The 23849-nt window shown below is 36.8% G+C and overlaps 1 protein-coding gene across 9 annotated transcripts in view; it reads left to right on the top strand.

Annotated features, from left to right (window-relative positions):
* The window catches only part of ps (RNA-binding protein Nova-1-like protein passilla), a 151849-nt gene that overhangs the window by 103553 nt on the left and 24447 nt on the right, over positions 1 to 23849 (top strand). For all 9 annotated transcript variants that reach the window (XM_089641219.1, XM_089641221.1, XM_089641223.1 and 6 more), the window contains 2 exons: positions 17880 to 18026; positions 21568 to 21876. In XM_089641219.1, coding sequence (XP_089497345.1) covers positions 17880 to 18026; positions 21568 to 21876 — 456 coding nt within the window. The remainder of the gene's footprint in view (positions 1 to 17879; positions 18027 to 21567; positions 21877 to 23849) is intronic.

Genomic DNA, 23849 nt, shown 5'->3' with positions numbered 1-23849 from the left:
CCGCCCTCGAAAGTTTTAACACTCGCCATATTATATATATATTATCTAACCAAACAGCCTATGAAAACCTTATCAAAGCCTGGATCGTGTTTCGGACCGACCCAAACAACAGCCTTAAATCCTGATTTAGTATTTCTCAGTTACCTATATCCCAACCAGAAAAACAATAGACGCGGTTTTTCCAGTCTCTACATAAATTGTGAGATAAGGGTCCGCTGGGTTTTAAGATTTTCACTGAAAATATTATACTCTGTCGGAGAGAACGGAACACTTCCCGACTAAACTCTCCTTTGTGTAAGATGTATTTCAGATTATACGGATAATCTGACGGGTTGACTTATTTTAGTAAATCTTCATCTACCACGCCACGGTCCACCGAGCGATAGTGGTGTTAGCAAGTATTTGAAGCGCAATTGAAAACGGTGTTTAAATAGCAAAGAAGAAGAAAGCAATGACGACAAATCCATTGATCCGTGTATTTATAGGCGTGCCTCCATTATGTTTGTCGTCAATAAGAATAAAAACGCGTGTTTCTTATCGAACGGTTCTTCTTCCAACTTGAATAATCAATTGGCAAATTTAAAATGGAATCGTAATCTAGTCGGCCATTGTTCGTAGTCGTGTGTCTTTTGTCCAGCGTTCTTTTGATAAATAATGAATATTCGCATTCATAAAATGCCGCGTTATAAATGAGTTTTCCCTCGCCTAGGAGCGGCCGCCATTGTAACCCAAATTCCCGCCCTGTTTCGTTGAATATATTATAATGTAGGTCGGTAATGTGCCAAATCGGTTTAATCCTCCTTCCCGACGTACTACACTAATCTAATAATGCAGATCAACTAACGTGACTTGTAAATCACACCCGGCGTTGCGAGGGATTCAACTGAAAGGCTGTTTTCATGAGTTGTGTTGCGAAGAATGAAAGAGAAGCTACAAGAAAGCTCTCAACAGGACAGGTGCAGGGAGATGTTGTCAATAATAGATACATACATGTACTCGTATATAAAAGGCCGCGCAACCAAGAAACACGCTTATTTCCTGTTATATCTATTATTATTAATTGATAAAGAAATCAATTTACTAAATATATTCAAACCATGCAGCGCAAATAAAAGAGTTACGAAATGCATAATATAGGATTAATAAATTAGAAAATGGTTTAAAGATTAAAATTATCAATCTGATAAAAAATAAAATAGCTGTGATAATTTTATAAGTTGTAAAGAAATACACGTAAGGTGCCGCTCAACACGTAACACACAAATATTCACATATTGGCTCTCTAACTACTAATTGCTATATTATTTAATTATTATTACGATATATCGCTTTCGAACCCTCGATTAACATGAATATTATATAGGTACATTAGTTGCGGCGATGCAACTCGTTGTCCGCGTTAGAAATGTGTTCTGAGTAGAATAGCAAAGTTCACTGTGGGTATGCACTAACGGGTTAGATAGTTGTTGCACTTGCTTTTATTATAAAATAATACATTACGATGATACAATGATTGTGACTAGTAGACTAGTACTAGTACTAGTACTGTGAGTGAAGGTCTAAGTTGAGAGATCCTGACATCACCGCCAACACCGCCGCACTCTGGCTTATTTAACGATTCTAGCTGGAAACAATTATTTAATGTTTTCGAAGGAAGCAAATACTTTGGGGTGTGACATATTGAATGAAAAAAACATACACTTAGTAAGACACCACTTTATTTTTGAATCAATAACGATAGCCAACCGGGTTTCACTTGTGAATTTATTTTTATTTTCTTCAATTTTAATTTCAATTTTTAGAAGAAATTTAATTATATTTAATTATTATAATTTCATTATAACCATACTACAAAATAGAAAGCCTGAAGTTTTATCTCCGCCGATCTATCGGCTATTAAAATAATATCGACATGCTCGCCTTTCTTCTTTAATTTTGTTTGTATGGTGGGTAACAAATTACGCGCATTTTCTTTGGCCCTTGTTGGAGAATTAGATTTCTTATTGGTTTCTTGTAAGTTTTGCAGATGCAATCAAAACTAATGCCTCTTCAGGAGAATAAGGCGTCGTTCTATATTTGTCATTGCGACTCTTGCAGCAAAACTTGGAAACACACAATGCAGCTGTCCGATGAGAGCGTCCAACATCGTGTATGTTCTTGGCGATGAGAGCGTCCAACATCGTGTATGTTCTTGGCGATGAGAGCGTCCAACATCGTGTATGTTCTTGGCGATGAGAGTGTCCAACATCGTGTATGTTCTTGGCGATGAAAGCGTCCAACATCGTGTATGTTCTTGGCGATGAGAGCGTCCAGCATCGTGTATGTTCTTGGCGATGAGAGCGTCCAACATCGTGTATGTTCTTGGTGATGAAAGCGTCCAACATCGTGTATGTTCTTGGCGATGGACAATTTAACAGCGGTACGTGCCGCAGTGTTAAAAATAAAACGTCAAATTTTAACACTACTTGGTGTTACTTAACCCGTGTGTTTTCTATTTTTTCCCAGTAGTTTCTTAAATGAATCTTCTGTGCGACGTGATGCAACGCGATGCTGGAACTGGAGTTAAAGGTCAACCAATCTGTAAGATAGATAGACAAGATGTTACTTTGGTAACGGTGCTTTCTAGACGCCGCCGTGCATTATTTTGTGAACAAACTTTAGCGATTACGAAACGAATACAAATAAGAAATTGAAGTTTTTATGTGCAAATGTAAATGTATATTCAGACTTTCTTCTAATTCTATCGGTTTCTTCACACTTTCTAAACAATTCAAGTAGGAAAACGCGCAGATAAAAAAAGCTATTGAGAATGAAAGCGCGGTAGTAGATAGGTACTTGGAATGTAGGGTTGCATGCGTGGCACGTTTATAGTGAGCGATTATTTAAAGATTAGGTAATATAATATTTAGAAAACCAGGATACAAACAAAATAAAATCGATCGAGCAACATCTACAGAACATTATATAAATCATGCCTTTATAACCTGCCATATCTAGACAAAACGTTTTTTTTAGGGTCTTCGTTGGCCAAAATGTAATTAGGATAGAATTCCGCTATGCTTTGACTTTTGACTATCGGCAAATTCGGAGTTTGCGAGAGAATACTTGGTAATCATTCGTATCTAAACGCTATGGGGTGAGTTGAATTATAATAATAGGTGTTAATTTAATGCGTTCTTTGAGATTTATGATACCCTCCCACCTCCCACTTAACCACCGGGCAATTCGTTTAGCTATAATTCACACTGGAATCTTATTGCATTCATTACATCATGATTATTTTCTTCACACAACAGTTGACGTGAAAACGTTGATGAACCTATGGTGTACACGGTTGGTAAGGTATATTATATTATGTAATATTATCATGGGCGAGGTTGGGGTAAATGTTTACAGTAAATCTTTACTATCTTCGTGGTGCGCGGATTAAAGCAATGAAATATCTTTAAATTACGAAAATAGGTTTCCGGCTATTTGTTTACTATTATTTAATATAGAAACTGTCTGATCAAAACATCATTAAGTCGTGCTATGGTTTTATTTCTAAAATTAGCTGCCCACTTGACTGCCAACTGCAGTTTCAAACGTATACACGTAGGTATTATACAATGCATATTGCATACACAATCGATGTTAATGTTTACTACATGTTATGTGCACCAATTAAATGATAAAAAAAATCAGGGGGTATACTATAAAGTTATTATTATTTTTTACTTTATCACTGTAATGTACTTCTACAGCAGCAAATAATTGATATAGGTACCTATAATATTATTAATAACTACAATAATGTACTGTACACTCCTCTTCCAACCACGAGCTAACGTTTCCACTCAAATCTAATAATATTGTGAAACCTAGCGTAAATAATTTATTTAATAAATTAAAATAATAGTAATAAGATTTAAAAAAATATGATTCAATTTCAATATTTTAATTACTTTTTAAGTTATACCCCCACACGTAGAAAAAGATTATGGATGATTTATTAAAATCCTGTTAAAAACGTGATAGCATTCCATTTACTAACAATCTATTAGTTGTTTCATAATGTAACGGAACACGTGTTCATGCAGCTGCGTTTATCCTGTTATTATATAATGGGAAAACGAAACGATAACGAAATGGGAAAATATTAGTATTTTTATGAACACATGTTCCGACGTCCTCATAAACATTCGTGTTTTACTGATATTTTGTTAGGAAATCTGTCAATTCATTCAGGCCTGCAATCCCGTTCCTAACAGGAATACGAATAACTTGAGCAGATTTTTAATAAATTGGCAATGTTTAATATCAGTAAGTTTTCTCCGTGCATCAATGTAATATATGGTTTCTATCATAATATGTATTTTTTACATTTTTATTTTACCATAACATACATGTCCTTTTCGTTTGTGTTTTATTATTTTGCTATTCTTACATAAATCATGTACGACTACCATAATACAGACACGAGTTGTAATTATATTAATTATATTTCTAGTAATTGTAAATGAGAAAAAATCTTTTAACCCTTAAATGCACGATTTATTTATTTTTCTGAAAAAAAAAATATTTTGTTGATATTTACATGCATATGCAAGGAAATATAAAGAATTTTATTTTTTTGTAATTTTTTAATGATATTTGATTAAAAAAAATTGTTGCAGGTTTACAACACCATGTATTAGATAAAAATTAATATGAATAATTTACGTATGAAAAAAAAATAAAAAACCTTAAAAAAATTCTCAAAACTAATAAGTGTACCGGAAAAATACGAGTGATTACATATAAGTATTGTATTATTGTATCTACTTACCTAAGAAAATCAAAATAATAACAGCAAAACAAAACTGTAATTCTAACCTCCAACCAATTTTCGAGAATCTTCACTTTGTCAAAGAAAAAGTGACATTTGACACTCGCGAAAGAAAAAAAAGGTGATGCCACTCGATAAAATATATTACCGTGAACTTGAGTACTTGCGCGGTAGTAGGTGGTTTGAACGGTATGTTGCAGTTTTGCAACAGTATGCATTTAAGGGTTAATATTTATTAAATAAATAAAAATATCATTTAAGAAGATAATACTAATACATCTAAACGAAACGTGAAAGAGGATCTCCGTCTTATCGAGACAATGTCTTTAACCACTCGACCATTGGAACCTAATTGCTATACGTCATAATTATTATCTTCCTTTCAATAAAAAGGATGGGTTGAACAAAAGGAAGTCTGTAGGTATGATTCCTGTGTGTGTACGCATAATTGTACATTTGTAGAAAAAGTAAAAAGCAGTAGGAAGCAGTGACCGTAGTAACCCTTCATACATTATTCATGCCCACATCAGCCGCTGGAATATAGCTGCCACTGCTATAGAATAGTGGTCAGTGACATAGTTGGCCAGCCACCATTCGACTGTTCATAATGAAGCTAGCCTCCCAGCGCTGTTCCTAGTCAACCAACCTTCTCGAAGAGCATACCGATGACCATATTATCCTGTACCCTTTTATACGGACACAATCTGTCAAATGGGAAAGTCTCTCGTGATTTTATTTACATAATTAGTTTCACGTCTACCGAGTGTTCAAGTATTGTTAATGTAGTATATTCCTTTGTTTTTGGGAAATTATACTATGCATATTATAAAGCAATGAGCGTCTAAGCTTCATTTCATATTGAGAAGAAGCTGATTTTATGTAGATCGTTGTTAACTTTTATACGATTTGCATATTTAATTTAACACAAGCATTGATTCTCAGTTAACCCCGTTAAATTCTCACAATTTATCCTAACTTTTGTTTGCTGACGTGTACCTGACGTTGCTCGGAGACTTTTCTCAGCTTTCTATAAATTGTATTACATATAAACCTTCCGGAAGAAATTATCCAAATCATAGTGAAAAACCTATCAAAATCCGTTGCATACTTTAGAACTAAGCGGACAAACAAGCAGACGCGGATAGCGTTTATACAAAATTGTAGGGAAATCGACATTTAACTGAATCAGCTACCTAATTAACTCCAGATTACGAAAGGATGGTAGGTTCCAAAATTTTAAAAATTCCTAACCTAATAATGTCACGGAAACCGCGGCAGTGACTCCACTGCTCGTCTACACTTGTAAAAATGCACTGCTGTACACCATCTGACGTAGTTTTAGATCCAATAAGCTGGCTGTAGCTAACCTAATAATGTCATGGAAACCGCGGCAGTGACTCCACTGCTCGGCTACACTTGTAAAAATGCACTGCTGTACACCATCTGACGTAGTTTTAGATCCAATAAGCTAGCTGTAGCTAACCTAATAATGTCATGGAAACCGCGGCAGTGACTCCACTGCTCGGCTACACTTGTAAAAATGCACTGCTGTACACCATCTGACCTAGTTTTAGATCCAATAAGCTAGCTGTAGCTAACCTAATACTGTCATGGAAACCGCGGCAGTGACTCCACTGCTCGGCTACACTTGTAAAAATGCACTGCTGTACACCATCTGACGTAGTTTTAGATCCAATAAGCTAGCTGTAGCTAACCTAATAATGTCATGGAAACCGCGGCAGTGACTCCACTGCTCGGCTACACTTGTAAAAATGCACTGCTGTACACCATCTGACGTAGTTTTAGATCCAATAAGCTAGCTGTAGCTAACCTAATAATGTCATGGAAACCGCGGCAGTGACTCCACTGCTCGGCTACACTTGTAAAAATGCACTGCTGTACACCATCTGACCTAGTTTTAGATCCAATAAGCTAGCTGTAGCTAACCTAATACTGTCATGGAAACCGCGGCAGTGACTCCACTGCTCGGCTACACTTGTAAAAATGCACTGCTGTACACCATCTGACGTAGTTTTAGATCCAATAAGCTAGCTGTAGCTAACCTAATAATGTCATGGAAACCGCGGCAGTGACTCCACTGCTCGGCTACACTTGTAAAAATGCACTGCTGTACACCATCTGACGTAGTTTTAGATCCAATAAGCTAGCTGTAGCTAACCTAATAATGTCATGGAAACCGCGGCAGTGACTCCACTGCTCGGCTACACTTGTAAAAATGCACTGCTGTACACCATCTGACGTAGTTTTAGATCCAATAAGCTAGCTGTAGCTAACCTAATAATGTCATGGAAACCGCTTAATATTAATTAATAATATTAATTAATTAATAATAATAATAATATTAATAATACACTTAACTTGTTTATCCAGTCATAACTAAAAACAGCCAAGAAGTTGCCTGAAGTCGTCAGCGATTTTGAATAATTTTGTGCACCATGCGCAAAATTTACTGCTTGCCATATTTTGATTAACTTGAAGTCAGGAGCTAGAAACATGAGAGATTTAGTGTGATCGCACTAACCCATTAATGTAGGCATAAACTGCATAGCATCTCGTACAAACAGGAAACTGTAGAAAATGCCGTGTTTTAGTATGTTTTTTTTTTGTAAATGTTTATTACTTTTCATAATAACATCGTTAAAATAATGCATTAAGATAGAAGATATGATTTCGTAATAGGTATTATGTATTTAGTATAGCCGGAAATGTGACGATTTTAATTAATTATTTGTATACCTGGGAAAAAAATAAAACAAGCTTTGAATTAAATTGTGCTTGCTATTATTTATTTCATTTTCTACCCCAGGAACATCATAATATTATTATTATACAGCGGATTATATGTAAACAATACGCAATCGGCCTCACTAGATTGAATACGTGAGTTTTATTCCAAAGCACATTCTTACAAATAGCGTTTGCGATACAGGTCTTATCAATAATCCACGAAACGAGATTTATTAAGTTCACCACACAACGTTGAGGAAAGCGGACGTTTTGGGCGAGCCTTCTCTCTCTCTCTCTTACCAGTCTCTGAGTCTCCCATATTCTTTAGTCTTTACCCCGTATTATTCCCGCAACTTCCCGGTTTATATTGGAAAGGCGAATGGAAACTGAACGGATGACAAAGGGACAAAGTAATGGCTATTCAGCGACATTTTATTTTTTACAGTTAAAAGGTTCCCATTAAGGGCGACACAAGACTCTAATAACAGGGGTTTGCTCGAGGCTCACGTTTAATTAATTCCGACGAATTCATAACGAAAATGTGTATTTTTTTAGAGCGATGCCTATGGATGAAAGTTACTTATATTTAAGCTTAACAAGAGATTTGCCAGGGCAAATTCAACATAAAAAGTTCCAATACAACAGGACCGCACCTCGCATACTTTAGTGCACGGCTTCTTCACTTACGTCGTTACGATTCCGACTTTATTTTAGGGTATTGTCTCGTCTTAAATGCCGATTAAGTCCGTTTCGGCTTTTGAACAAATTGCGATCAGCAGAAGAGGACAACCATCACGTTGTTAAGCTTGTCAGCTTATTACAATTTGATAGAAAGCAGAAACGAATTTAACTTACATTCTGGGTAAAGATTTCATGAAGCAGTAGTCTAAGCTACTTTTATTTGGTCAAATATTAAAAACATATGTTTTTTTAACAATAAAACTAAGATATATCATCAATCACATCTCGTTTATTAATCTTTACAATTATTAAGAAATTACCAAGTTTTTTATGCTTATTAAAATATCAAAACTTTTAGCAATCTTATTTTTATAGCTAAATCAGCCTTTGTCAATCTTATGAAACAATTCAAAATTTATCCATTTATAAAAAAACATAGAAATGGTCCTTGAAAATTACTCTCCTTCAAGAGCCAAGCAGCTAGTGAATGTTGGCACTACATGTTATAGTATATATTTTCTTTCGGTGTAATATAATCACGATAATCATACTACCAAAATAAATACACAAACTTATTAAAAAGTGAAAATTCAAGAATTAGACTATTTGAGTTACGTAGTCTGTTACCTCGGTCTCGCGGGTTGGTGCCAAAACTCCAAGAAGTGGACAAACGGCGCGGGCGGGGGACGCGCAATGAGGAAAGTACGCGAAATCACAATTCAATTCAATGGCGGGTAAAAACGTTATTCTACCTTCTTGAATCACTAATGGCTGGTTTACGGGGACCTTTCAAATGTCAAAGAAACAAAACGGCGCTGAATGGCCATTTGACGACAATGTTACATTTGAATTTCTGCGAACTAACAGGGCCTTGAATGTGGAATATTTGTGAGAAGTTGAAATAGCTAGACACTTACTTTAGCGCCCCGGTGAAACGTTACTTGAAACTACTTGAGCAAGGAAGATACTTCCTAACCTTTCTCTATTGCCAACAAACATTCCCCAAATAGGGATGCCAAAGAACTTTAAAATATTAATTATGACTGCGTGATCCCCTTACCTACTGGTGTTTGTATCTAGCATTACTTCTAGCGTGAGTGTTTAATAGGAAAAGTGCGCGTACGATGAATAATGTAGGTTTATTGGTCGATTTCATAGTTTATATAGTTTTCGTATTACGACCGAAACCATGGTTATTATAAGCCAGTTATTGTAGTTCTTTGTGCGATCGGAAACAAATATGCTTTCCTGTACCAGTAACCCTTCAGTACTTTCATCACATTTGTTCAGTTTGCAATGTTTTCTGTGTATTTCAAATGCGCTATATATATCTTACTTTTTAATTGTCCGTAAAAACAAATACTGTTTTAGAAACTAAATACAATTATCTTTCCGGTGTATGCATTTAAAATAAACATTACTATTTCTAAATAATAAAACTTTAACATCAAACGTGGAAAATGTTGTCAAAAACGCTATCCACATTTTTACTTAAGTTTTTACTCCAATCATAGAAAAGTTGGGAGAACTCGATATTTCGAAAAAACATTCGTTTTGTTTGGGGAATTTGTAAGAAAACTGTACCCTGACTTTTACCTCGTTAATAAAAAAATAAATATTTTTTTAAATTAAACCGATTGTTTTTGATATTTTCATTTTGGCTATTTTTAGGATTTTATAAATGGATTCCAGTATAAAACTTGAAAGAATTATTATGAATATGGACGCCCGGTCATATAAGAGCCTCAAACGCTGGGGGTGTTACGCATTATGTGCAGATAACGTTATTATTGGCCCCACCGCGATTGTGCAGAGTTGGCAGATTTTCATGAATACACCTACCTGGCGCAATAGCGGGCGGCTGAAATATCATTGAATGACGTTAGCCTCTTCCACACGTACATTTTGGAGCGGCGCGCGGCGGTACTACGCGCCGCTTCAAAAAAATACAAATAAATAGTAGTATTATCTGTGTGTAGGGATAGAACGGCCAACCGTATGATTCCAGAGATAGCCTCATTTTTAATGTCAGCGCCATACATTTTTTTCTTAAAAAAATTATAACTCCTTCATTTGTACACGCAATTACTTCGTACGACATTTTATAGCATAGTAATGATCAGCAGAATCCATTTCTAGCCAAAAAAAATACCCTTGAAAATTCACGTTTCTATGTCTATGAAAGGCGATTTTCAGCCCACTGTGCGCCGCGCAGAAAACTCTCACAATGTACTGCGGTGTTTCGGGCTTTACTTATCCGCGCGGCGCGGCGGCATGGAGTGGCGCGTGTTACCGCCCGCGCCACTCCTAAGGGTACGTGTGGCAGAGCCCATTGGATTGATGTCAACGGTCCTGAAGCGCTGAACGTGTGATACTTTTATTTTTGATTTTGTTTATTTTTTCGTCTATCTAGGGCTTATAACAATTCCCTTGATTGAATTTACTTGACTGATTTTACGTTACATTAATATGATTTATGAGGAAAAATTCTTAACGCGATAAAAAACCTCATTTAGTGAAATGCTATTGCTATTAAACTAATAGTGACTTACTATTAGTTTTCCCAGATAACGACTAAAACTCCGTTTTTATATTTCACACTTTATAAAGTAAATGAATATATCGTTTGCAATTTGAGATAACGTCAATTTTTACTCACCCAACCAGGTGTTGTTAATTTAATTATGTTTTTAAAAATATTTAAGGCGATGCCATACGTAGTAATGCAAAATCATTTGTTTTTGGTTTCAAAATTTGGTCGCCTAGAAATGTTTCTGGTGCTTTAATTAAATACTGCGAGTAGAATACATCTTGGCCTTTGAAAGAATCGAGTATTTTTTTAGATAAGTCTTTTTATAAGCCCAGAAAAAAATAATGTAAAGGCATATGAAAACTGCTTTAAATTTCAAAATCTCCCATTTTCGGTTATGATTTTATTGTATAATTTGGCAAATTAAGTTATTTATAAAATGATCGGAAAAATTAAATATTTATGCCTGAACATCCACAAAATAAAATAAAATATTTTAGCCATTATTTTTGGCCATGTTTTTTTCTTGCATAAATCAAAACAGGCGGATGGTGTTAAGAGGGAATTTAAACCTTATCGCCATCTACGTAAGGGTTGTTATTGATAGGGGCTGAATTTAAAATATTACACCACGTAGTGCATCGCCTTAATAATAATATTATTTAGTTTATATTAATTTATATACAAGTTAGGAAATATAATTTGATAATGTCTTCGGAAGGCGAAATTTCACAGTAGGAACTTGTTTATAAATTTTAGTTTTTATTTATTAACAAAAATCTGTCACGCCTAGTAAAATAACGCGGTAGAACTTGTTTTTGAATAAACATTTAAATAATAAAAATGGAATTTAAAAAATTAAACTATGCTATCTTAGATGTTATTATTCAAACTATCAAAGTAATCCGATATTTTCATAAATGATGATATTCGCTAACATTTTCTGTTAACACGGGTGTGAAGCAATATCCATTCGTCATTCAATATTTTTGGTTTTGCTTTGAAACTAAGTCCCTGGAAGAGGGAGAGGGAGAGGGATGATCGGATAAGGGGGACGTGCCGACGTCGATTTATCGGCTATCTTTTTTCCCGAATATATGGAAATAGTAAATTTTGCGAAATCTTCACTGGAAATGCCCGATTTCGCCCGTAAGCCAGGCTACAGGCTTACGTCCAAATTACGGAACAAATCTTTGAACACGGATAAAACCCACTTTCTAGATAGATAAATTTGTGCGGATTTTTGAACGGCCGTACTACGACTACGGGTCCCTTTTCATGCAAAACTTAATTTTGGATTTGATTCCAAAATACCGAACCACAAAAAAGCTCAATGTAAAGTACTGTTTTTACTTGTTTTGTTTGTTTGTGTTTTTTTTTAAATTTAGACCGTTAAATAATTCGATTTTCATAATTTTAGAGGCAAATTTTTATGAGTTAATAGTATCAATTTTAAAATAATAGTGGATAGGGAAAAATTATTCTTTATAAAATTATCATTGACTTTTGAGATTACCTCTAAAATCCTTAAATATTTAATTCTTTAATCACATGTATTTTATAATTGAAAACATGTATAAGTAGAATGGCTTACACCCGTACTAGATTTTTTATTAACCTTGTGATTTAAAAAAAATGAGTTTGATTTAGTGTTTTTGCCTTAAATCCAAAAGTAAGTTTTGTATGAAAAGGGCTGCGTAGCCGTTCCTCTTAAGGGGTTGTATATAAATAATCAATAAATAATTATACTATCATTATTATTTTTTATTAATACACATACGTACATGCTACACATTACACAGACTAGATCCAACCCATACCCCTCCCTTCCGCCATCCCATCCCTATAGGCTAATGTAACTTTTCTTCTTACATAAATATTATATATATTCACTAAATAATTAAAATACTTAAGTGAAAACCTATTATTGGTTAAATAATTAACACTTACTACACCATACCTTGTAATAATTATAACTGTTGGTTTTCCAAATAAAATAAAAATAAATATAGTCAGGAGGCCGTTTAAATTTATTAAAGTAAAATTTTGTACACATATTATGGTAACTTTTAACAGTATTTTAAGAATTTTTATTTGTAAAAATAATATTTTTGAAAGCTGCTATAACTGATCTCCAGAAGCTCCTCTCAAAAAAGGCATCTTGCGGTGACCATCATATCTCTGGACTGGATCATCTAAAATGAAAAAACCAAACAGAGTTCTTTATAGTAATAAATATTCCTCTGATTAATCAAAGGACGGAGCAAAATAATTTTTTTTGACAAAATAGATGTTTCTCAAACAAAAAAATCGACTTTTTACCAAAATTTAGGCATTAATTGTTTATTAAAATATATATGCGTGAGAACAGGCCCTCGAGTAATAACTATAAAATATACTTAAGAAGCTTGTGTTAATATTTGAGACTGATCGGTTGAGCCGTTTCCGAGTAATCTTGGTCACCGACTTTAAAAACACAGTTTTGAGAAAAACGCGTTTAAAGTTTGAAAAGTACTTTACATAGTAAACTTACTTCGAGTCGTCTATTCCAGGGCCATATAATACACCCTCCGCCCTTTCGGCAACTTCTAATAAGTCGAGTTGATGTCGTCTCTCGTGTGCTATCATGTGCTCTGCGGTCGGAGATGAATGCGCATTGGGCCCAATTAAAACCCCTATTGCATTCATATAATACAATAATGATGTTTTACCTTCATTAAATATGTCGGCAGCTGCAGCTATGTATGCAGCCGTTTCTACAGTTTTTGAACCGGCTGGAAATATTTTTGGAGAGATTTTCCATATCAGTTGATTGTAGCTTTAGTTGTTATTTTGGGTGGAACCACCCACACATCTTTCTAATAATTTGTCATTGCTGAGATCTGTATAAATAATTTAAATTTTACGGCCATTAATATGCCGTAATTTTCTACGGGTTTGAAATAATAGCGAAATTACAACACGGTCGTATTCGGTCACATTTCTACGGGATACAAGATAGAATGTTTTGCTTTTCCTAGTCCAGGGGTTGGCAAGTCGGAGTCGCATTTCTACTGTGGTCCGGATGCTTCAAAACTAACTCCTGAATTCCACCACGGGCCAATAGTTAATAACAGGGTTCCCAATATTTTTCTGCCACCGAAACCAATAACGCCATTTGGATTTGCGGAACCCTAGCGAGGTTTTAAACATTTCAATTTATTTTGTAATTACCTCGGTTATTTTATTCCCGATTTTATTTCTCGGAGCCAGTGAGATTATGGCGTCCATTGTGGTTTGTTGTGAGGGTGAATGGAGTGGGTTGTAAATTATTCTGTCCAGGAAGACGTACTCTACGTACAAGGTCAAATCAATAATGCTGTTATGAAAGTATCGCGTCAATTCTGTCGCGTATTCTTTTAGCACGGAATCGGATATGTACTGTTACCTCCGCGACGACGTCTGAGAAAGCGCCGCAGACCGCATTGGGTAGAATCAATGATTGCTGTTGATTTTTGTCGTTCGGAAAGTCAATTTTACTGCGAAATCTTTTGGATATTTAAAAAAAGGAAACCTTAAATAATCCAAATCAGACCATAAGAAAAGCGCCGCAAAAATGGTACGCGATTCGGACCGCGGTACACCTATTGCCGTCCACTGCTCTAGACTCTATTTTCTCGGATTAAATGATACGCGATTCGGACCGCGGTACACCTATTGCCGTCCACTGCGCTAGACTCTATTTTCTCGGATTAAATGATACGCGATTCGGACCGCGGTACACCTATTGCCGTCCACTGCGCTAGACTCTATTTTCTCGGATTAAATGATACGCGATTCGGACCGCGGTACACCTATTGCCGTCCACTGCTCTAGACTCTATTTTCTCGGATTAAATGATACGCGATTCGGACCGCGGTACACCTATTGCCGTCCACTGCTCTAGACTCTATTTTCTCGGATTAAACCTAACGATAACAGAATCTCCTCCAAATGAGCGAATCATAATATTATATTTACCAAGTTCATTGAACCCTTCAGGCTATGAGAAATAAGGACGACTTGCTTCAACTTTTGAAATTTGTTGTTTGTGTGATTAACGTCGATTAGAACTCGCATGATACTTTTTTTTGACCTAACTAACTAACTAACTAACCATCACACCGTTTCCCCGCAGGGGTAGGCAGAGAGGATGGACCGCCAAACAACTCGGTCTTAGCACACACTCCTTGCCTCATTCACATTCATACATCGTCTCATACATACTCTTCTATTGTTCTGACTCTTGACATGGCCCGACTCAAGTATCTGATTCACTTGGTCGTGCCATGTCTTCCTCGGGCGTCCCCGACTTCTGCTACCATTCACATTTGCATCGTATATTCTCCTTACACTCCTTTCTTCGCTCATTCGCTCTACATGCCCAAACCATCTAAGCGTCCCTTTCTTGATCTTACTCATTACGCTTACATCAGCCTTGCACTCTTTGCGGATATCCACATTCCTCACGCGATCATACATGGTTTTACCACACATACGCCTCAGGGATCTCATTTCAACGGCATTCAATCTACTTTCATCCTTTCTTTGCTAGTTCCATGCCTCACTTCTATACATCAGGGTAGGTACCAGCATTCCATTGTGGACTGCTAACTTCGCTTCTTTGGACTATCTACAGTTTTAAAGATTATGAAAATATACACAAATCAGCAGCTTGTTTGTTACGATCCGATTTGTAGAGAATAATAGGCACCCATGACAAATGGCTAATTCATTGAATTATTGCTTGAAATGGAGAATATGAATTATTCATACGTTTCACATTTCGTATCACCCGATTACTAATAACAACATACGTATGGAGTTTTCATTTGGATTTATTCTAGGAAATCTATGAACTAGTCCGCAAAAATCAATGTCTTTGTTTCCAGTACAAAGCATTAGAATTTATTTATACATCAAGTTTTTCGCCTTTGCTTGATTAGTGATTTGAACAGGCATATAAAAAATAACACAAATAATGATTAAGATTTCGCATTCATTTTTGTTATAAATAATTACGAGACGTAGTAAAATATTTTTTTAAATTTGAAGGAAATGGTGTCAGTTTGCATAATTTTTAATTAAAGATTGCAATCTTTTACTTTCTTATGACGTCTTTTACGACCTTCGTGGCAGAGCAGTAAGATCCGTGGCCCTGAGCTCAGAGGTCGCGGGTTGAAAACCCAACGAAGTGCAATTCAAATTTCGTAGTAACATGACATTCTAAAATACATATTTATTATGTTCGCTCTTACGCTGCGTTATACATAGGCGAACGCAAAAATAATAGTAAATATTTAAATCGCTTCCCATGGATTTTACGCACGCAAAACGCAGCGTTACAATGTAATGGTGATAAAGCCTTCCAAGCTGTTGGATTGGTTGGATTCTCGGCCGTAGATTTTTTTTTAAAATTTTATATTTTCATATATAGGTACATATACGAGTATATTTTTATTTTATGTATTTTTAGCGTTTCATATCTCGTTATTTTCACGGGTCTAGTAATATGCGCTAGTAATAAAAATAGTATAAATATGAATTTAGTATATTATTTGCACCCCATTCAAAAGTGACTCAATATCGCCTTGGTTTATACCAGGGACCATTCAAAGTTGCTTTACATTTCTAACTGACCATAAGTAACTAACCGTTACGCCATTGCAACAGACTGAACAGTGAACACCTCATATCGCTGTCCTTGCACACCCTCCTTGCCTCATTCACATTCATACACTCTTTTCCGTAATTCCTACCCTTAATATGATGAGCTGACTTGTGTATTTATGTATTTCACAGGAAATTTTAATTAGTAGGATTAGTAAAACAGAAAGTGTTTTTTGCCTCAGGATCTGTAAAAAGTAAACAAAAGAAATACACATTTCAAATATAGAATTATTATTACAACTAAATTAAATTATTTTGGTACCTTCTTTATCTAGGTTGGTCTAAAATGATTTATTACCTATCAATTCCAATATTTTAAATTAAAAGTTCATTGAACTTTAATAATTTTCGCATTATGCAGGAATATTTCACAACACGTATGCACCGACAACCTAAATAAGAATGTTTAGCAGCCTAGAAAGGCTTTTACATATGGGTGATACATGAAATCAAACCACTTCCTGGGATGTCTTAAACTTCATCCACTTGCGCAACATGTATTCCCTAGGTAAGACCAGGTCTGAATTACCCCCTAGTTGAGAGGGTTATTGGTGCTTTAATCTGGATACCACCAGTTCCGTCTTACCACCTGTTACCCGTCTTTACCCTAAGGCAGGGGTTCCCAACCTTTTTGTACTCTAGAGCACATTCTAAAATATCGGTAGGGTGGCGGCCACCACCTATTTTTAATCGACAAACTCGGGGCAGCAATCGCAATCAAAATGACAACAACGCGGTTCCAGGCGGGGAATGGTATTTGCACATCACTCCTTGTACAAGCCGAAAACCCGAAGTGAGCCGATGATCGCCTAACCAATCGGGACGGTACGAGCACGTGACTACTGTCAGTTTTGGCTGTCGGGGCCACGCTTATTGCTTTCACTGACAGACAGAGCTGGCAGTCATGTGCCATGTGTTTTGGCGCCTTCGGCGTTCATCGGCTCAGTTCGTGGCGTTAGTTCACTTCGGGTTTTCTGAGTGTACAAGGAGTGATGTGCAAATAGAACTCTCCGTTCCAGGCTAGCGTGAAGAGTGCAGTCTGGCTCGCCGCTAGAAAGGTTGCGATAAGTATTGTCAGTAAAGGAACCACTCATACATACAATATCGCAAACATACGAACGTATCAGGGCCTCCTGTGTGGAGTTATATAAAAAAAAAAAAAAGTATTTAATAAACCTAGGCACTCAAAAAAATTAAAACTCCAACAAATAAATAAAAATAATTCACATTTTTAATTAATGTTTATGAAAAAATTATTTCACTGTCGAATAGTGGCGGGCACATACGAATCGTTCCACTGGCGCCATGCTGCCCGCGGGCACGGGGTTGGGAACCCCTGCCTTAAGGGTATGCGGGTCTTAAGACGGTCCTGGATACCACTGTACGTGACCTTTGCCTAACGTTGTGGTTGGTGTTGTGTTCTAGGTGGAGATGCGACGTACAACTTCAAGACTCTGGTGCCTGCGGCAGCCGCCGGGGCTATCATCGGCAAGGGGGGGGATGCCATCGGACAGGTGCAGAAGGAGACAGGGGCCAAGGTCAAGATGTCCAAGTCACAGGACTTCTATCCAGGTGAGTTCCGCTCTTTTTATAAACACTGTATTTGTATTATGTCAAACCAACAGTTGAATGGTTCAAAGGAATGTCAATTCAAGACTGTTTGAAAATAGATCTCAATTTAATCCATTCTTAGTGCTGTGCTCATGATAAATAACCAAATAAACCACTATTGTTGTTGCTAAAACAATTTAGATATAATGAAGGATATACAGTAATCCACCTGAAACGTTAGCTAAAGAAGGAGATACCGCAACATGGCATAATACCCCAAAAATAAATCACTATAACACTCCATATTTAATTAAGTATTTTGTTTTCACAATAAATATTGTACTATCAATTAGTGTATTATTTATTTATTTATTATTCATTAACGCCCTATCGGGCTTTTTTATCGGGAAATTGAGAAGTCATGTATGTAAGTGTAACATAATACATGGATAATAGCATAACTATATACAAAAATAAATTTTATGATGATTTAGTGGATTTGAGTGACCCGAAGCTTTCCTATTTAAAATCAGGCCGCTTTAACCTCATCATAATCCACGAGACCACCACTGAATTATAACATGCCACTAGATGGCACTGTTAATTCAATTCGCTCTAACCTCAACATAATCCACCAGACCACTACTGAAATATAACATGGCACTGCTACTTCCGTTTTGGATTTTCAAATAAACTTCAACCAAATTAGTGTGATTGTTGTCTGCACCAAGCAGATATTATTGTATTATATTTTATATTTCAACCACTATACACGGAAATGGTAGACAACCCCTGAAATAATCCACTCAATTACTTTAATGGTAAAATTGAAAATGTTCAATGCTATCATGTTTTACATTCACTGTTGATTGGACGATAGACTTATCTGTTACTTTATTTAGCGGTGAGCGCTAGAATGTTTTTACAAATGCAACGGAATGTGGGTCATCCTGCATTTCGGAAGTGGGAAGATTCACTGCCTGTAATCTCATTGTACGAGACAATATACTGTCCGTACAATAACTGTAGATACGAAGGTAGCTGGGTACACCTTTTGGCGTTTTCAGTCTTGGTAGATGTTGTAGATGTTGTAGAAGTTCGTGGTAGAGTTTAAAGCCACGATCAGAGAGGAATTTATTTCCAGATCTGAACTGACGAAAAAGAATTTAATACTTGGCAAAACTGAATTTACTACTGAATAAAACACTTGAAAATATTTCTTGAGACTTTTGGAGACTTGGAGATGGTTCTTCAGGAGAGAGGATTCTCTTTCAGAGGTAGTTGTTGAACTGACTTTGTATGGAATTCGGTTCTCTATTTATAGAACGTTTTCAAATCGAACCCTCTCGGAGGCGTTCTATCCTCTTTCGTGAGGAGTAAAGTGGTTAGGTATTTTTCCTCTCTGCAATTATCTTGTGGAGAGGAAAGTTATATTTTAATATGATACCTTTAACCAAGTCAGTTCAATCTACCAAAACCATCTCCCGCAGTCCCGTTTATTTATTTTATAAATAATTATACAAATTTTCATATTGGGTTTGAAGTAAATATCTTTGGTTTGAACATTTCCCAAAGGGTAACAAATATAGTTAGATATAATTATTCATGTTATTGTATTAGTATATAATCATTTCTTGATGTTGATATTTATTTCGTAGTTATATCTTGCATCATTTTCCCGTAAATCCAGTCTGATGATATCACAATTAATCACATTTGAATCTGTTATCAGTGTTTGATAAGAAAGTCAAGGTGACATGCTGGGCTGTGATTGGTTGGAGACGGCGGCCATCATGGAATTTCATCCGGGGAGTAGTGGAGGGGGTCCTACGTAAATACTGAGTAGCCTTCCTAGCCGCGGTCACTTCGTGGGTTGGTGTGTCCGAGGGAGGTGGTGGATGGTTATTTTCAGATGTGTTTCAGGTTCTGCTAATTATATTGCTATGTAATTATCTTGACTAATCACATATAATACATCATTTGATTGAGTTATTTTGATGTAAAGATCTCCAAATGTGTCGGCGACACGGTATCAAGCGGTTTCGGGGTTTGCGTGTTTTTGTGATTTTGGCGTAAATATGAATTCTCTTGAAATATTCTGGAGGTCTGGATACGTATGATACACTCATAATCAGTACAATGTGAATTTAAAGTGGCCCACACGGCCTACGTAATCTACCCAAGCTAACCTAATGTAACCCGTTACCTATCACTTAGCAGAAGTGGGTTATATTGTTTAGGTTGGGGTATATCAAACTATTCACTAACAACAAGACAAGAGCGTTATGCTTGACAGCTGATCACAATGTGATCAAAAGCTGAAACGGGTCAAGGATCATTCAAATGGCCCTGAACATAGATTTTTTTTTACAGTATCTCCGCACTGTCATCTATGGGGATGCTGTGTGGAGGGTATTTATGAGGAGAAGAAGTAGTGAACATGGGTCTTGAAGAGACCCATGTTGTAGGAGGAAGGAAACACAGAGGCCGGCAAATCCTTCCACAGACGAGCTGTTGAACTCGAGAATGACTTGTTTTTTATAAATTTGTACATTTGATACAGGAAAACTTATAAGTAACATAATAGGCCAAATAATATTTGAAATAGTATATTGGATATGTGTACAAGACATGTAATAAAATGAAAAGTACAATGTACGTCAAGGATAAGCTGCAATACGGGCGTGAATACTTGATGGCCTGGTCATCATTAGTAGAAACATAATTCTCACGTCGTCGCTGTACATTTCAAGGGAGCCAAGCCATTACATCATAAAGCTGAGAAAACGGTGACAAAAGTGTAACATTTTATTTGTTATATATTTTTTTTGTTTTTAAAGAAAGAACAGTGAAACTTTGAACGTAGATACTTTGTAATGTTATCTTTTTATTATTTTGGTTGAATAAACAAAAAAGTGTATTTTGGAAATGATGTGTGTTAATAGTTAATACCCATTGACCACTGAATATTGAAAGGATAGCACACTGGTTTGATAGTCAAATGAGTCAAGCCTCTTATGCCTGCATCTTTGTGTTAATAGTTGATGGTGTTTAAATGCTTTTGTGTACTTGACATCTACGGCGACGATGTTACAAATGTCAACCGTGTACAAATGTTGGGAGCGCCATGGGATCAATGACTCTAATTCCTCGGAGCATCTTACATTGAAATACTGGTAGAACAGGGTATTATTTATATTTATGTAGTATTTAAGTCCAGAGGTGGCTGCCAAATTCAACAGAGGAGGGCACTTGCAATTTGTACAGGATCAGCTGTTGTGTGCTATCTGCAGTATCTGCGGGCCCGTACAGCAAATAGGCAGCTTCTGAGAGGCTAACATTACTCTGGCTTGGATGGAATAGGGTTACACCAAGCATATCAACAGAAGGCATGTTGTTATTGATCATCAAAACATTGCAATCTGGGTTATAATAGACGCCCGGGTTGCCACTAATGATATAGGGGTTTCAGCACAAGTACAGCGACTGTAGAGAACCAAAATCATTGTTACCTTTGTAAAAAATTAGAATTCATTCAAATAAATGCAATGGTTAATTTCAGGCACGTCAGAGCGAGTGTGCCTGATAACGGGCACGGTGGACGCCATCATGCAAGTGATGGACTTTTTCATGGACAAGATCCGCGAGAAGCCCGACCTGACCAAGTCCTTCTCACCCGACGCCGACCCCAAGGTGTCGCAGGACCGCGACAAGCAAGTCAAGATCCTCGTGCCCAACTCCACGGCCGGCATGATCATCGGCAAGGCTGGCAACTACATCAAGCAGATCAAGGAAACCACCGGCAGCTACGTGCAGATCTCACAGAAGGCCAAGGACATCTCCCTTCAAGAGAGGTGTATCACCGTTATAGGTAACTTCACTCACTCACCTTTATATCTTTAGGCAAGGTCCGAACCTACGCCAGTAAGGAGTTGCCATAAGTGGGGGGGTTGAACAATAACCCTGGCTCTCGCTACCTCTCCCGGGCGCACGGAATCTATTTGCTCGTAATCAGCATGGCTGCGGAAAATGTTCATTATTAACAGCATTGCTGCATTGTACAAGTTTAAATAGAGACATTTTCGGTTTAGTCGGGACATCGGGACGGAGGGCTCAATAATGGTGACAGTTCCAGTGATATATAGGGACGAATGGCAACCCTACATGTATCCAATACTCACTTGCAAATCTCTATGACACAACATGTCATCCATTCTACTAATATAAACCTATTTAAAGCTCAATCGGATTCTTATTGGGAGAGAAGAAAGGATTAACTTATTTAAAATTTAAAACAACTCAATTACTGTTAAACTTATTGTGAAATCAGAAATACGCGCATCAGCAGAATGCTGCCTGCTCATCAAATAATAATTTTTATTTTATTTATTTTTAAAAAAGAAAGACAAACATTCCCGGGCTACGAATAACCTGACAAAATTTGAAAATCTCCTACTACCACCACAGTAAGCTGAAAATTTTGCTTGTGTTGTGATGGAGGACTTAGCCAGCCGAGGAATTGAACACACTACGCCCGAGTGAGACCCAAGCGCGATGTCAACTCGGCCACCGACCGGTCAATGCTTTGTAATCACTTGCCAAAAATTAATTAAAAACGAGTCCATACACATCTAATGAAATCAAGAGACCCACGTTGCCACCAATCATTGTCACCAGCATTAGCAAATATAATGTGACAAAAATAATAATAATTGGATAATTTATATAGCGCCATTTTCCTCAAGGGCGCTCTACACTGCCATATTTAAAGTATCAACGACACGAGTGACAACAGTCTAGTGTGCTTACACGGATGTATGAAGATGCTTGAATCGTCGAGTATTGGATACGGGCCTTACTGTGTGACTCCAATGTCGCTAAGCTGAAGAGAGTGTGAAGGGAAATAAAGAAAGGAAAACAGTTGGGAAGTGTCGTGCCACGTCTTCCTCTGCATCGTCTTCCATTCTTCTTCCCCCCAATTGGATCATTGCCACTTTAATACGTTTCTATGAATTATTTTAACTACATCAAATTATTTTGATTGCTAGTAAATTTTTGATGGCTTATTTTATGATTCAAAATGTTTTGACTGAAATTTAATTGATTAAATGGATATCTCCAATTATGCCATCATGTTACCGGCCATATTTTATATTAAATGCCATCCCGAACTTTGCAGATTTTCTGCGCGCCAATACTCGGTCCTCGAGTAATGTTCGGGATGGGCAGAGCATGAAACTGTCGCCAAGGCATGGGCACACAAAGGATTACAGGTTCTACTGATTGTAGTGAAATGAAAGCAGTAGTTTTGTTTTTGCACATTATAAAACATGGAGAATATATTTAAGTAAACATGTTACATATTATGACTCGGCACTTACCCCCAGGGATCAAAAATTGGTTCTTAATTCTATCTAAAACTGATTAACCACTTAATTACGGAAAGTGAGCGGGGAGCTTCCATACGGCCGGCGGTGGTCTGTCCCAGACAGATCGAGCTGGCACCATCAGGGCTTTGGTCCAGGAGACGGGTCCAGCGTCTCCGACAAGGTGGCTGATAAGCGGTTCTGGAGCGTATCGGGTCTATCGTTTATGTAACATTAATGGAGCGAATCCATCCATTGAGCTGATCGGCAGATTACTTGAGCGGGTGCCGTCCGGGCTTGTGATTTTATTATCCGTATCTTATTAAGAAAAATACGGCTTGTATCGCGCCACTTGAGGTGAATGCTTCATTTCCCGGAGTCCGCGGAATAACGATTTGCAAGGGATCGCGTATATAAACTTCAGTAGAACATTATTTGTGATCTTCACGAACACACACACGGTCATCCATTATACGGA

Source organism: Hesperophylax consimilis, chromosome 16, assembly GCF_061612785.1.
Source record: "Hesperophylax consimilis isolate HC1 chromosome 16, BYU_Hcon_1.0, whole genome shotgun sequence".
Lineage (NCBI taxonomy): Eukaryota > Metazoa > Arthropoda > Insecta > Trichoptera > Limnephilidae > Hesperophylax > Hesperophylax consimilis.
The sequence above is the reverse complement of the archived record's forward strand: the minus strand, read 5'-3'. Positions and strand labels throughout refer to the sequence as shown.